The sequence below is a fragment of the Typopeltis vanoorti genome, chromosome 13, assembly GCF_054136105.1.
Source record: "Typopeltis vanoorti isolate ZY-2024b chromosome 13, IOZ_Tvanoo_1.0, whole genome shotgun sequence".
Classification (NCBI taxonomy): Eukaryota; Metazoa; Arthropoda; class Arachnida; order Uropygi; family Thelyphonidae; genus Typopeltis; species Typopeltis vanoorti.
Window position 1 is genome coordinate 14,913,574 of NC_143561.1, and position 17,452 is coordinate 14,931,025.

Below are 17,452 nucleotides of genomic sequence, written 5' to 3' on the forward strand. Positions count from 1 at the left end.
TTCTAAGGAAAGTGATCAGAGCTTGCTCCACCTTTACCATGAGTTGCACTACGTGCAGCCGCAAACTTGACTTACTTGGGAAAAAGGATTAAAAAACCTAGCTTATAAAATTGCTTGGTATCTTTAACATGTAAAAGATAAGGAAGTCATTTTCCCTCTTTAAAAGGCCTTGGATAACACCTCACAAAGACTATTGTGCTTTTGTTTGGTCCCTGATTTTTGTGGTAATTCTGATAGAATTACCACAGAGAGACAATGCAAAGGAGATTAAAGATATCAGGATTATGGAATGCAGATTATGATGAAAGATTAAGGATTTTTGGACTGCAGACACTAGTAGACAGAAGAAAGTGGGGTGATATGACTGGCCTTTATAAAACTTCTGAAATGGTCATGCTGGATTTCAGTAGATGGAATTGTTCACAGTATCTGCACTCACCACATATCACGGCAGTCCATTATCATTCAAGAGAAAAATTGAGCTCTCATCCCCTGCTTCTTGACGGTATTCACTCTCAGCTTCCAAGGATGCCTTCTCCTCTTTTCCACATCCTCAATAAAATGTGGTCTCTCTCAATAAATCCCAAACTCCCTTGAGGGCTCTTCACAGTAATAATTTGGTGCAAAATGGATGACTAATGAAATCAAATGGAAATTGTAGATGAAAAAGAGGTTATGAAAACGTATAAAGGAAGGTGAAGAGCAATTTCATGAGGAATATGAATCAGAATATGATTTTCCTGAAATCTGTCATATTGTGGCAAGTAGGAGGAGAAACGACCTTGTTGGATGGAAATGAGGTCAAGTAACCAATGCAGATGGCATAATAGAGTTGAATTGTTTAATTTGTTTAGTATGCATGTTTAATAGATGCTGATAGTAGCAAGGTAACAGATAACAGTTGAGTTAGTGAATGACCACTTTTCAAAAGTATCACCTGAGTGATTATATTTCTACATCTTGTGTAGCAATAACTGATGAGAATTGAGGTTAATGAATCAGATGTACTTAGGATATTGAAGAATTTAAATGCAAATACTGCTGTGGGTCTGAATGGAATATCAGCTCGAGTATTATGTGAATGTGCAAAGAATTGTCAATGCTCCTTATTTGGCTGTTTAATTTAAGTTTGAACTCTGGTAAGATCCCTAGGGAGTGAAAGGAGAGCAAAATAGTTCCTTTGCATAAAGGAGGCTCTAAGACTGCAGTAGGAAATTACAGAACACCATCTTGGAAGTGGTTGTAAAAGTTGGTTAAAGACAGAATTCAGGAATGGGTGGATAAGAATATGATACTCTATGGGATGGGGGACATGGTTTGTTAAAGATCAGTCTTGCCTTAGTAATTTATTAACTTTTTATAACAGAGTGACAGCTGAGTTGGAAAATGGGAATGGCTACACAAATGATACTGATGGATTTTGCAAAGGCATTTGATAGACTACCCCTTGGGAATACTGTTATGCAAATTAGAACAAACTGGGATGATATTAAACTGGTGATGTGAATATGAGAGTAGCTCATGGACAGATACCAAAGAAGTAGTGTATGGAGGAGCAGAATCTCCAGGATGAAACAGGTGACCAGTGGTGCTTGGAGCACTGTTTAATTTGTACATAAATGATATGGAAAATGATTTGAAGGGAGATATTCAGTTGTTTGCTGATGATGAAAGTTGGTTAATGTAATAATTAATCAAGCTGATGTAGAGTGCTTGCAGGATGATTTAAATAAGCTGGCAATAAGGACAAAAGATAATGGATGTCAGTTCAGTGTGGAAAAGTTATGCATTTGAGGATTAAAAGATTACAAGCTATGTACCACACTGATGGAATTTTAATCCATGAGACTGATAAGGCTAGGGATTTAGGGGTGTAGGTGGATAGAGTTTAAGTTCAGAGGGCATATTGCTAAGGTGTCCAGGATAGCTCATTGGATTACTTGGTTATTGAAGAACATACTAACATGCAGAGATAAAGAAGTTATTATTCCTCTTTATAAGGCATTGATATGTCCACATCTGGATTACTGTGCTCAGGTCTGGTTGCCAAATTTCCTTGGAGATTAAGCAGTAGAAAAGATTCAGAGGCAAGAGCACAAGTTGGTGAGTGGTGCAAGGAATGATAGATTTGGGTTTGTGGGGTTGCAGAAGTTGGTTGATAGGTGGAGAAGAGGGCATATGACAGAACTATTCAAGTTACTAGAAGGATTTTATAGGATTGATGCAGGAGAAATATTTCAGCAGCTGGCTAGCAGTGGAAGAACAAGAGGACATCCCCAGAATTTTGGTAAGAGTGCAAGGACTAGATTTTTTGCTGGAGAATGGTAAATGAATGGAATGCATTGCCTGACTCAGTTGTGAGTGTTTCATCTGTCAAAAAGTTCAAGAAGAGGTATGATTGATAGATATTCTGTGGATAGTTTTGGTATCCCACAATGAATTTCCTGACTCCATGGAGATGCTTGTATGATAATAACTATCAAAACACTTAAGGAATTGAACAACGTAGTTAAAGATATAGATTAAATTATACTTTAATAAATACTTTCCGATATTTCGGCAACGTCACATTGCCATCTTCTAAAGGACCTTACAAAAAAAGGGCACATGCATGTAGGCACTACAACACAGTAACTGGGAATGAACGGATGATGCTATTGTTCTCCTAAAAGTCCTGATGCTTCCCTCTCAATGGCCAAGAACACCTACTTAGCCCGCTAGAAGGCACCATCAGGACTTTTAGGAGAACAATAGCTTCATCCCTTCATTCCCAGTTACTGTGTTGTAGTGCCTACGTGCATGTGCCCTTTTTTTGCAAGTTCCTTTAGAAGATGGCAACGTGACATTGCCGAAATATCGGAAAGTATTTATTAAAGTATAATTTAATTTATATCCTTAACTACGTTGTTCAATTCCTTAAGTATTTTAATAATAAATAATAATAATAACTATCATTAAAATTTTTCCATGTATTTCATCCTGGAAAATCTGGTTTAATTCTAGAGGGATCAGGAAGGTCAAAATGTTTAGAACTACATAATACAAAATACCCTGGAAAAATAAGGCAGTAGATATTGATGGGATTTTGCCTTTAAGAGAATGCCTTTAAGTGCCTCCTAACCATCGTATGTTTATAACCTGTTGAAGGAATTTTTTTTTTAATCAAATTATTTATTTTTTTGCATTGTTCAGAAACCCTACTCCAGAGACCCATAATATGGAACTTTTTCAAGCCATTTTCAGTCCTAAAATAAACAGGATGATGTTCTCAAACCAAACTGTGAAATCATCTCCCATCTAAAAGCAACTGCAAACAACATTACCTCTGGTGAGATGTGAACCTGCAGCTTGTTAGTTGGAGAGCAGGTATGTTAACAACTTGGACAACCAGGCCCAATAAATTTGCTAAGGAAATATACCTATAAACACTTCCTCTTTTTTTATCTTCATATTTCTTATTGAATAAAAAACAAACTTCTGAAATGAAAACCAATTTAGAATAAAGGAATGTGGACAAATTTCAAAACAGGAAATTAGATCACTAGACTTATTGTACCTATGGTCTCACAGAAACATCTACTTGGGAAGAAGTAGAGGAATTTTTCAATCATTAAAGAGATAGTAGCTGATATAAAGAAAAACTAAATTCTTCTAGGAGACCTAAAATATAGCAAAACGGGAAATGAATCCAAGAAACAGAAATGTTTTGGATAAGTTTGGAGAAAATGGTAGAGTTCATGATAATAACAAGTACCTGCTAGATTTCTGCTCAGGACATGGTCTGGTTATTACTGACACCAAGTTAAAACAAAAATGTACATAAATTCATGTGAAGAAAACATCATGCATGAAACAAAAGTTATATAGATATGTCTTCAGATATGTCCAAAAATATAATAGTTTAGAGAGGATCTGAGATTGGAAGTGACCCACATAGTGCTGAGCACAGTAAAAATAAGAATCCTGCTGACAAAGAAATGTATACTAAAGTTATGAAAAGAGCCAAAGTTTTGAAAATTCTCAGATGTAAACTAAAATATTATATAAAGCTGATATAAAAGCTGATGCATAATCAATTTTAAACAGTTATTTAAAATTTAATATGCATTATTTAAATTCAGATTTTCAAAGTTTAAGTAAAAAACTTACCTTATTCTTTAAGAGACCATCTGGACCAATTACTCTCTCAAACAGATGAGTTGCTACATGTGCATCAACAGCACTCAGTGGATCATCAAGCAAATAAACATCATTATTCTGATAAAGTGCACGTGCAAGACTCACTCGTTGTTTCTGACCACCACTAAGGTTAATTCCCTGTTAAATAAAAATTATTAACATTAATTACAGTATTGTAGTGCTGATGATAGTCTTTAAGAGCATGCTAAACTTATTGTAAGGATACAGAACCACATTTATTTGAGCAGAAAAGTGATTTCATACTCATTCACTGCTAGATAGTACACAGAACTATACCTGATGGTCATGCATGAGTTTTCCTGACAAACAAGCTAGTGCAACTCAGCATCTACCTTACTTTGCCAGAACTTGCTTGGAGTGAGTCAAATAATGTAGTATATGTGCATATGCACACGGGGATAGTGTCAAGGCTAAACATGATAAATTAAATGCTCTCTGTGTGATACATTTGAGTTTTTCAACTCTCTCCTATATATTATTGGTAATCAAAGTAACCCTGCAGTTAAAAAAATAAAATAAAATAAAATCTACAAAAATCACTATTGCTTTTTGTGGGAGATTACAGGCAGCATTTAGAACAGACTTATTTCTCACAGAACCTTACTAACAGAACTGACACCTATGGTATATTTGGAAGAAGAAGTGGTGAAAATTATCTGAGATTCTCAATGGATAGAAAAACTGAAAATGGTTGGTCTTGCAATGACTACATCTGCATGAGCCATTTTTAGTCTTGTGTGCTTTGGCACTACAATGGGATGACCAATTTCTACTATTTTTTTAAAAAAAAAATTTTTGTAGGTAATTCGCTATGAGAAGATTTGCATGAATAATAAATAACTAGGTTCTAACTCAGAAATTTTTTATTATTATTAACACTTGACATGTTTTGCTGTCTATATGGCAGACAGCATCTTTAGGAGGTTAGCTAACATAAATAAAAAGCAACAATAAAACATTTCCCAACAGCTACTATTTCTATAAATTGAAAAGACTGGAATAAGTTTAACCGTGTGTGTGTGTCAACAGGTATGTTAGGTGCAGTCTCTACAGTGTTGTGTAAACTATGTAACTGCTGGCATAGGAGAAGTCTTGAATATTACACATATTAATTAATGATTTCCAAATGTCATGAAGGATCATTCCATGGTTTTTATTGAGTATGCCCTTTTGAGAAAATGACCTTGGAAGACTCCTTGAACAACAATCTGTCGAAGTAATTCTTTTTGAAGTAAGGCATGGAGGATGCTTGTCAATTTATGTGATGTTCTTTGTGGATGAGCACTGCAAGTCTACTTTTTTCTTCCTTTTTGTTTTCATCATTTATATATTCTTTGTTACAGATTTCAAAACTTTCTTAGTTAAGCCAGTCCCAATGTCATTAACATAGAAGTTAAACAATAATGGTCCCAAAACAGATCCCTGCACTAGTATCTTTCCTTTTTTGGGATACCACTCCTCCATACAAAATCTGCTGATACTTATCTGAAAGTCAATTAGTCCTACTGAATCCCATCCGTTTCAATTTGGCTACCAGCTTGTAATGTCAGTCTATCAAAGGCATTTGAAAAACACACACTATGTGTCTCCCCTTTCCAGTGAATTTGCTACTTGTTGTAATCTGTACGCAGATTGCTAAAGCTTGACCTCCTGCTACAAACCAATGCTAACGATCATAAAGAATACTGTTTTTATCAACCCATTTCTGAATCCTAGTCCTTGCCAACCTCTCTAACACATTAACAGCTACAAACACACAAACTGGACTATAATTAGTAGCCTCAGTCTTATTCCCCCTCCATCTCTGTGAAGTGGAATAATTTTTTTCTAACTTCCTTTGGAAGTTATCCTGTTGCAAGACTAGTTAAACAGGTGTATCAAGGGTTCCATCAATTCCATAGAGCAATCCTTCAAGATATGCAGTGATATATCAGTGCATATATATACCTTATTAACATCACGTTCACTTAATTCCTCCTATTCATTCACCATCAGATCCTCCTCCAGATCCTCTAATGATGTCTTCATGAGGATGAAATACATTGACATGTTTTTCATTGAATAAACTACTCATTGAATATTTGAACTATTCTTATTATATCTTCTGCATCAGTTACCAATCTGTAAGTGACATCAACTATCATAATCTTTCCATAGTCTTTTCTTCTACTTGCTACATACTGAAAGAACTCACTAGGATTTTTCTTAGCTTGATTGACTAATTTGCTGAACTGGTTGGCCAAGTGGTTAGCATAACCGCTCTCCAACCAAAAGGCTGTGGGCTTGAATCCTGCCGTGGGCATGGATGTTTGTGATTGTCTGTGAAAGTACTAGTGGTGATTGACAGCGATAGATGGCGTTGGATGATGAAGGTTGGTGGAGTGGTGAGATGAGAAGTTGTAGAGTGAATGCCCTCCCTCGAGTCTTTGGATTCCCTGGAGGTGTGATGTAATAATTTCTGCTTATACTGCACATTGCTGTCTTTACCACTGGAGTCTCCTTCCTGGTCATGGAAAGATTTGGAGAAATTCATGTTATCACCCAATATTTCAAAAGGCATTTGATTGTGTGTGGCATCAAGGTCTTCTAAACAAGATGCCATCTTATGGCTTCCCTTCTGCACTCTGAGACTGGACTGGTAGTTTCCTCACTGATCGTTCATTGTGCATCAATCAATGCCACTCTTGTTCTTCTTTCTTTACACCAATGACTCCTTTCACTGACTTCAAATCCTATTCACAGCATCACTGATGACAGTACTCTTCATTCTTCTCAAGATCTTCCATAACAAGTGACTTGAACACTAACCTCAAATGAGGTAAAGGCAAATTAGTGAATTTCAACACAAAAAAAAAAAACTCAAGCCTTCCTTATCTACAAAAAAAAACAACATACCTCATCCCTTCTAATTTTTGATAATGCTCCAGTTTCCTTTCAAGATTAACTTTTCTTCTTGGGTTGAATGTCACATCCAGTTTATCCTGACACAAGCATATTACTTAAATATGCCTCCTTGGTCTCTAAAAAGCTTGGTGTTCTTTTTCAGTTCTAACATTACTTCTCTTCCTCTCAATTCATAACACTTTTAAGTCTCAGATCCAACAACCTTGAAGTACTGTATACTTCATCCCACATTTGGGGTGAAGCATCCAAGACCTTCCTAAGAATTCTTGATGATATTCAGAAGAAGGCAATCTGCTTGATAGATTACCCTTCCCTCACATACTCTCTTCAGTCACTATAATAGGTGCTCTATTTCAGCACTGTCATGGGCATTGCTCCTTGGAAATGACTGCTACTAACTTTCTTCTAACCATGTAAAAACTAGAGCATTCACTAGCCAACATCCATGCACTGTCTAGCTTCACACACATCAAACTCACTTCTCATTACCTTCCTTCATTTCATCCACTTCTATTCTTTGGAAAAGTCTTCCCCATGCTGTTTTTTCCTACTAAGTACAATCTCCCACTGTTTAAGAAACATATCAACAGGCTACATTTTTCTCCTAAATCACTGTGCCCACACATGGCACTGTAGTGTGATAGGTCTTTCATGTGTGGGGGTCATTCCATCCACTTCTGTTCTTTGGAAAAGTCTTCCCCATGCTGTTTTTTCCTACTAAGTACAATCTCCCACTGTTTAAGAAACATATCAACAGGCTACATTTTTCTCCTTAATCACTGTGCCCACACATGGCACTGTAGTGTGATAGGTCTTTCATGTGTGGGGGTCATCATAAAACAAATATATATATCGAACTTACATTCCTGTTCTAAGTTCTCATATCCATTCACATCAGTCTGACCTGGTCCCCTATCCTGCTCATTTACATCATCCCTGACTTCAGCTAATACCTTGTTCGCATCACTCATTACATTTCCTCCCAGTTGACTCACTCTGAAGACATTCAGATGCAGTCCATCACTCATATAGTTCCAGTTATCCCTTGAACTCATTCCACACATTCACAAACTGCACTCCTTTCTCTTCATACATTTCCAATAACATTCCATTCAAGATCTTTGTTCCCTGCCACAACTCATTATTGTCATAGCTGGGCAATACACAAACTACTTACTCTTCCTATCTGTTGTCTCTCATTTATCAATTCTCACATTCTCCCTATGCTCAAATTGTTTGTTCCAACCACAACTATTGACTCCCTTGCACACTACTTCTCATAAGAATATGAGAAGGCACTGAAGTGCCTCAATTACCCTGTTCATCCTTTGTCCTAAAAAAAAAAAATACTTTGTGCACCCTCTCATCCATCATACCTGTTATAACAGAATTCCCATACAGTGCTACTTTAGAGTCATTGCTATTTCCTTTTTTTCTCTACTAACTTTCATTTTATTTTTTTGCACTCTTCCATTTGTATCCACCATTCTAATTTCATTCTTTATACACCTCATCGTAATCATTCATTCTTCTATTCTTGCATACCAGCAATTGTTCCCACTACTGCTCCATCAGTCAGGCTTTCTTCCACTGGAATGACTACTTCTTGCTGTCACTACCTCTTGCTTCAGTCAGGTTCACTTCTGTTTCTGCATTTGAGATTACTTTTTCAGTCATTTCTGGTATTCACAATCACATTCTCGCCACTCATATTTACACTCTTCTGGCTATTATTCTGTTTTACACCCACCCTGCCTTTTGCATTTCATCTGGTATTCTTCACTTCCCATGCTTCACTTTCATTTAAATCCCTTCAGTTGATTAAAATATCCCACTTTCTGTTGCTTAATTTCTCAAAAGAAACCTGCCATATTCAGTACATATTATACTCTCAACAACAAATCTTGGTAAATCATGTATCTCATTCTAGTTATCACCATTTTGTTTTCATTAACTATTACACAAAATTCATTACAAACCTACTGACACCCTTAATACTTAATAAGCATTAAGTCTCAAGCATTGCTAATTTTCAGTGAAATGCATATAATTCTTCAAAAATATTCCAATAAGTTAAACTTGTCTTTGCTCCAGCGCCTCTACAAACTATCATTGTACTAGCAGCAAAGCACCCTCATAATAATAATTTACAAGTGCTATATTTTTTGCTCAATGCAACATGAGAAAGCACTGGTTACAACATTCAAACTATTAACACAAGAACAAATCAAACAACATGACTTATACCTTCACTTATCTCAGTCACAGCTGAGTGAGCAGGAGACAACACTATTAAAGTTTCAAGGAACAAGGCAAGATATAGTTGCAATTCAAAAAAATAAAATAAAATTAAATTAAAAACAAATTAAATAAAATATAAATCAAGAATTAAACAAGTTATGGTGATTACTTCCTAAAACTTGGAAATAGACATACAATCGGATTAATATTAGGACACAGACATGTTTCACACGTCTCATATGATAGACGATAAAATTTAAATCAACTATATTGTAACATCTTTGATTCCCATGAACTATGTCTAGTGTCAATGGCATGAGAAGAAAGGCCTGAAGCCTCTGATTCTAGAAATCTTATGTAATCTTAGTGGTCTTTGATTCTAATCATAGCAGAATGGCCAGTCTGCCAAAAATAGCAAAGTTGGCATGAACAGGGTACTTGATAAACACCAAGTTAGGATAATGGAGGAACTTATCTTTAACAGATGGCAGGAAAGAAGATAACTTTTATGCTGGTTTGAAAGTAGTGGAGATTGTATCTGCATAGAATGCTTGATATTTGTTCAAATGTCCGTTTAAGGTAGGATATGTGAAGTATCCTGCATTGATGGTAAATTTAAATAAGTTAACATTGTCCTCAGGAAAATCATCTTGTAAAAACTGGAGTTTCTTGGAGAGGTATATGTTCATAAATAGAGAAACAATATCAAAATTGGCTATAATTTCAGTCCAGCAAACAAATATTTAATTTTCTCCTTGAAATCAACATTGTTTTTAAGGTAAGAGATGATTTGGTCAGTGAGATTTCTAAGGCAATTCAAAAAGGTATTTAAGCTAAATAAGTAGGAGAACTGATGCAATCAACTATTGGATGTAGTGGATAACCAGCAGGACTGAACATGAATTCCTTTACATGTGTTAAACTGCTCTTTAAAAGAATCATCATGTTGGAACATGGTGTCAGTAATGTCCATGTCCTCAATGGAAATTCAACAGTTACTTATATTATCAACCTTGCCATTTTCTCCAAATTTTCTCAAAACATTTAGATCTCCAAAAAGGACCAGAGCTAATCACAGAGAACCTACTGTGAGATCACAGGCATGATTAAGTTTCATTGCCCATTTCCTCATTTTGAAGTCTGACCACATAACTACTTGAAATTTCCTCCCAATCAAGAAGTTTATCTTCATGTTTGGTGTTGAATGCGATTACTACTTATTTTCCTTGATCGTTATTGCCCAAATATAACATCCTATACTTATTTAGTAAGGGCTCACCTGATTTTTTGTCTTATTTTTCTCAGTAATGCCAATTATGTCCATGCAGTACTTTTTTAGTTTTGCAAATTCCTTTCTGCTGATATTCCTTATATCAATGGTTGCTACTCTTCAGTTTTTCTGCTGTTGGGTTTGTTCTTATGTATGGTGAGCTGAAGTTTGCTTCAGTAGTTGACTGTTTACCTTGTACCTGATGAAAAACAAGGTATGTGTGGGGGGAAGGCCCTAGTTGAACTTGCCCCCCCCCACAAACACACCTTGTTTTTCATCAGGTACAAGGTAAACAGTCAACTACTGAAGCAAACTTCAGCTCACCATACATAAGAACAAACCCAACAGCAGAAAAACTGAAGAGATACATACAATGGTACCTCTGATTAAAGCTGATAGAGTTTTTGTCAGCTTAGTCCCAAATTACCAGTCCATGCTTGTTTGTCCAGTACCCTGTGATTACATACTAATAGGGCATACCATGTGAAGGTGGGGGATATAAGGACCTTGCTATTAATGAGACTTAAAATAACTTAAAGATACCAAAAAATTATATACTTGATTTAATCCTTTACCCAAGTATCGCATCACTTGCTTGATTGATGAGACCTCAATAAAGGTCGAAACTGGTCTGGATAGTGACCCTTTCCACAATGCATAGCATTATACATGTCCATAAGGATATGTGCTTTATATTATGGGATACAAAGGCGAGTAATGTGAAGTCATTAGCTTCTATATACGAGTTGCCCCAGTCCTAAAAATACTTCAGATGCAAACTTTGCTTACACTTGGATAAAGGATTAAACCAAGTATATAATTTCTTGGTATCTTTAATTTATAATAACCAAGTGGAAAAACTTCTAACAATAACCAGACTTAAGTTGAACAACCTAGTCAGGAACCATACTAATTCTTTGCATTTCATAAGTATGTTAATATGCTTAATTCCATGGCTATATTCATATTGAAATTTTGCAATATCCTAAATGCCTACAATTTATTTCCACACCATTAGTACTTATCGCTAATATTTCTATCCGTATGATTAATGCACTTGCAAAGTGATTACTCAGTAATCCAACTATTTCACCTGCTTCTTCTCTACATTAGTTTTTATTAAAGTTCTTACTTAAATCATTCTTTAATTTTTCTCATAGGTAATGCAGAGGTAAAACATTAGGTAAGGATATTTACTAAATGTTTTATAGTGTTAGCAAATCATGAGTGGTCAATAATCCATAGTATTATACTATATTATAATATTAAACTGTTGATGGACAAAAGGTTGGAAAGAGAGAGAAAATTATTTCATATTTAATTAATGAAAGGCTAAAATATTTACTGAAAGAGAAAAAGTAGAATAGAGTAGAGATGGTAGTTTTACAATGAAATTGAATTTTCATATGTAGTGACTAGTGCCTTGACACATTTCAAGGGAAATGAAAAGTATTACAAATAACAGCTCAGATGAATTATGCTAGCACAAAGAAGAAACTGTGTTTAAGGAGATAAGCAAATCAGTAAATTTACTAGTCAGATTGCTTTTTATTGAATGAATTTTATTTTTATGAAGGTTTCAGAGATAATGTCCAAAATAGGAATGGTGTATCAAGAAAAAGTCTGGAAAAGAAAATTGTTTTTGTTGTTTTTCAATATGAACTATCAATGTTATGAAAAATTAGGATCTTCGTTATTTCAAAAAGAAAATTTTGTTTTTATCTTAGGTTCTGAGCATTACCAAAATTTCCATTGTATAAATGCCTTGATCAGGCCTAATATGGATTATTGTGCACAATAATCCATGAGGATTATTGTGCACAGACCAAACCAAATATTGTGCACAATCAAAGTTGTCTTTAGAATGTGGAGTATGAGGATAGATTGAGAGAATGTCAGTTGCAGAGCCTCATGATTAGGGGGAAGAGGGGAGGGATATGATTAAGAACATAAGCTGGTCAGGGGTTGTTATCAGGTAGACATGGAAGAGATTTTTCATAGAATGGGAGAGGGGAGTAAAACAAGAGGCCATTGCTGGAAACTGTATAAGGAGAGTGTGAGCAAAGGAGTGAGAAGCAGGTTCTTTGCATGGAGGGTGGTTGATGAGTGGAATGCACTGCTTGAGCATGTTGTGGATGTAGACACATTGAATCAGTTTAAGAAGCGGTTGGATGAGCATTGTATGCAATGCTCATCCAATGTGAGTACCTCCCACGATGAGTCTGACTCCATGGAGGTCAAATGTTAATAATAATAATAATTACCAAAAAGGTAAGATCAAGCAGAAAATTCTTGTATTACAAGAGTTGAAAAGATCAAGTTTGAAACACTGATGTCACTATCTTTTCTTTAATAGAAAATGGTATGGAGATCAACAATGGAGAAAGGATTTGCAGATCCTGCAGATCCAATGAAATGAGTATAGTATATACATTGTCATCAACAGACAGATTATCCAAAAATATTAACTTATAAATAGCTCATGAAGAGAACATTTCTATTTAAACCATAATCAATTCTTTATTCTTATTTGTATAATAAATGTTAAAATTAATACCTTTTCTCCAATTTCTGTCATGTCCTTTCCAGGAAGCATTTCCAGATCAGGATTCAGTGCACAAGCATCTAAAATTTCTTGATATTTCAAAGTTTTCATATCACTAGTAAATAAAATGTTTTGCCTTAAGGTGTTATTTTGAATCCAGGCTTGCTGAGGAACATATGCTATTGAACCCTATAAAAATAAATAAATTAAATAATCAATTACATTAAAGTATATTTCTAAAAATGAAGATTTTAATTATATAATATTACACAATGAAATAATATGCTGATGGCACCTGGATAACAATGATAAAACAGGGAAGTTCATATGAGAAAATAATTTTTACCTGTGTGTTTCAAGGGGCACTGTAAAGGGATGTTGAAAAACATATGCATGTGTTCCAACGAGCTTAGTATTGAGTGGGGGAATTATTGATGCTATTTCAGATAAGCATTTGCCATGAAAATATTTATAGAATACACAAATGGCAGAGACCAAACATCTGTGTGAAAGTGGGGGGGGGGGGGGGGGGAGTGAGTTTGTAAGAGATGGATCATTAATAAGTCTAATTGCCCTTCTCTGTATTGAGTCAAGCATTTTGAGAGAGCTTTTGGGGGCCCACCCCATATGTGAGAGTAGTATTCAATAACTGGGTAGATTTGCGATTTGTATAAGGTTAACAGCTGTTCAGAGATGGAGTAACATCTTGAGCAAATGAGAAATCTTAGTTTGTTTTTTTAGAAGCTGAGGATGCAATGGTTATGATGTAAAATGTTTGATGTGATGTGTAACGATTTGCTAACTATATTGTGATTTTAGATGAGAAACTTGAATAAATCACTTCAGCAAAAATAAATAAATAAAAAATAAGATTAGAAAATAGCAAGTTTTGTTGGAATATATGCATGTTGACAAACACGCATGCGAGCGCAAACACATACAACCAAGGATTCATCGAGGGAGGGCATTCTACAACTCCCCATCAACTACACAGAACTGCCACTACAATCATATTTACACACAACACCACCACTAGTGATAGTGATCTCAAGGCCGATTTGCCCGTGCCACATGTTCTCAAGGCTGATTTGAACAGATTTGATGGCCATCAGTTATCCCCTCCACAGGAAATATATCAATCCTCCATAAATTTCTAATTTATTATTTTCATACTACATATATACCTTTTTAATCAATTAATTAGAATTTTATGAACCAGGTTGTCTTACTTATATGATGGCAGTTTTAAATTTATTCTTTTAATTGTGTTCCATTACTCGCTGTATTGAAGAAGATGTCTTTGATACTAAGGTGAAAATTACACATTATTAAAATAGTTCTTACATTCCATTTTTTTCTGACATCTGAAATTTTTTTTTTTTTTTTTTTTTTACAAATTAAAATCTGTCCTTTGCTACCCAGCACACCACCATCAAATAATTGAGTCTCCCTTTAATTTTACTACAATATCACTGGAGTAGGAAAGAAAGAACTTCAAACTCTCCTCTTACTATATACTACTTTCTGATATCTTTCAGTCTGTCACTCTCTTGGCTGTGCCTCCAGCTTCCCCATTCTTGTATCCTGAAGTGCTGCAGTTTAATCAATGACTTGCCATTCAGTATTTTGTCAAATGCCTTAAAAAATTCAATAATATAATTAAGTATGTTTGTGAAAGTCAGCTGTAACCTTTTATAAAAATGATCTGACTTAAGATCCTCTAAAGTAATATTTTCCCTTATTAAATAGTGAGGCTGTGTAGCTCAGTGGATGTGGCGTTTGCACACCACCGCGCTTGACCACACGAAGGAAGACTTCGTTTCGAGTCTAGTCGGCAACTAGAAGAAATTTTTCTAAGCCTTTTTTCGATCGGTTCCCGAGTTAGTCGATCTCTGGCACGGGCAAGCAGGTTTTTCGTCCTGTAAACTCAAGAAAATCGACCGTAGAACCCACATTATTTTTTTCAGACATTAAATATATTGTGTTAGGGTTAGGGATGGTGGCACATTTGAGCCAAATGTGCCACCATCTCATTGTGCCACCACGAGATGGTGGCACATTTGAGCCGTCTCTCTTCACTGCGTACCGCTAAATTAGTGATAGCTTTGGGCCATCTGTCTCTGATTGGGTACCAGTGGAGATTGAACTGCCCACTCAGTCTCCAAAATTAGATAGGGCTAAATGGCCTCGCCTACTCCCGTATACGGGAATAAAAAGGCGTTAGCTGATTTTTTTTTTTTTTATATAAAATAGTGATTCTCTGTCTGCCCATTCCTGTTCTCAATCCATTCATTATCAGTTAGTTCCTACATTCCTTTTAAATACATGCTGAAATCTCACCACAGTATTTGCATTAAGAATTTTGTCACTGGCCATTACAGCATCAGCCACTATATTTTATCTATCAGGATGACAGATCTTGGTAAAATAATTATTAAGTTCAACAATTTCTTTTTCATTCAGCCACAATCATTCCTACTTTTACAGTCCCATAGAGAGAATTCTCTAGGTTTCCCTTTGGCCTATGAGCATGTTCAGTAAGAAAGGGGGAGAGAGAGAGAGAAAAAAATCAGAAAGTCAACTTGCTGAATGGGATGTTTGGAATTACATAAAGTAAAGGCTATGAGGTCAGTGTATTATGTCTGTTAATTACATGTTTTTCAGGCCATTTATAATTTATGCCTAATTTAATTTTTTTCTCAACACTCATTCAGGTCTCCAATAAGCATACACAACCATGAAATAAAATTATTATTATTACGTAACACCTCCAGAGAGTCCAAAGACTCATCAAGGGAGGGCACCTACTCTACAACTCTCCGTATCCACCCATATCATCTAGAGCAACGTCATCTACCGCCAGTATTTTCACAGACATCAAACATCTATGCCCACAGCGGGATTAGAAGCCGCAGCCTTTTGGGTGGAATGCGGCTACGCTAACCACTCGGCCAACCAGGCAATCACTTGGTTGAACAGCGGGAAGTAGTGATGACAAGAGGCCATCCCTGGAAGTTAAGAAAGGAAACTGTGAGCAAGAGGGTAAGGAGTGGTTTCTTTGTGTGGAGGGTGGTTGAGCCGTGGAATGCATTGCCTGATGGAGTGGTGGGAGCAAGAACAGTCAGCGAGTTTAAAGAGTGTAAAGTCTGTCAAGACTCCTCTCAATGAGTCTTGACAGACTTTATGTCTTGGGAAGGACGTCCCTCGATGAGTCTTTTGACTCCTTGGAGGCCTGAATAATAATAATAATAATAATAATAATAATAATAAAAACCATGAAATGAAAACCACCTATGATCTAAAATACAAGTACATGGAAGTTTGCCTCTCAATGTGTTTTATCCAGCTTTCAATATAGGAGGAGGACAATATTTCATGAATAAAATGTGGTTCTACTTCTCACTGTGTTGAATAACAAACTTCACTTTATATTCATATTTAATTTTCAATTTTGTAGAAAAAATTAATTTTTCATTAAATAAATCTTCAAACAATAAAAAAAAAAAGCTTTACCAACAAAAATGTAACAATTTAAGGCCAAAACATATATTAAAAATTATCTTTTGATAGCTATACAAAAGAAACATACCTTAATATCAACATTACCATCAACTTTGTACATCTCTCCCAAAAGAGCAGATAAGAGTGAAGATTTCCCAGCACCAACTGGACCCACAATTGCTACAAGTGATCCTTCTTCAATTTTCAGGTTAATATTTTTCAGAGTTGATATTTCACTAGTATCCCATGTAAATGTTCCATGATCAAATGCAACACTGTATCCTAAAGTTAAAAATTTCAGGAATTATGAGAGTGAAAAGTATTAATATCACTTCACCTGTATGTCTCCCATTTTGCTAACATTATTTTAAGAAATGAAATATTTTTCTCTATATTTTGCTGAAAACAGTCATATAAAAAGCAATTTTGCTGTTTCCTTCTAAGATTTTTTTTTTTGTATATCATGAAAAACAAAAATAATCCTGAAAAGAAAAAGGATGAATGTTCACAGATTGTAAATGTTCGTCTCTGAATCTCATCGTCTGGTGTGAGACCACCATCCCATTTATTAGAGACTTGAAAAGGCTTGGAAAAGTTCATCTCTAGAGCAGAATTTACAGACTATGTAAAAAAATACAAATAAATATATTATTATGATTCAGGCTCCACAGAGTCACTCATCGTGGGAGACCAACCCTAGAAAACAAAGTATCATACCTCCTTGAACTCATCAACCATTTGCTACTCTCATCACTATCAAGCAATGCTTTCCATGGTTCACTCACTCTCCA

General features: G+C 35.4%; 1 protein-coding gene across 3 annotated transcripts in view; it reads right to left on the bottom strand.

Moving 5' to 3' along the window:
* Positions 1-17,452, bottom strand: part of LOC150099945 (ATP-binding cassette sub-family C member 1-like) — a 317,694-nt gene that overhangs the window by 138,585 nt on the left and 161,657 nt on the right. For all 3 annotated transcript variants that reach the window (XM_090403116.1, XM_090403115.1, XM_090403114.1), the window contains exons 15-17: positions 16,750-16,943; positions 13,173-13,349; positions 4,150-4,317 (exon numbers count right to left, since the gene is read on the bottom strand). In XM_090403116.1, coding sequence (XP_090259242.1) covers positions 4,150-4,317; positions 13,173-13,349; positions 16,750-16,943 — 539 coding nt within the window. The remainder of the gene's footprint in view (positions 1-4,149; positions 4,318-13,172; positions 13,350-16,749; positions 16,944-17,452) is intronic.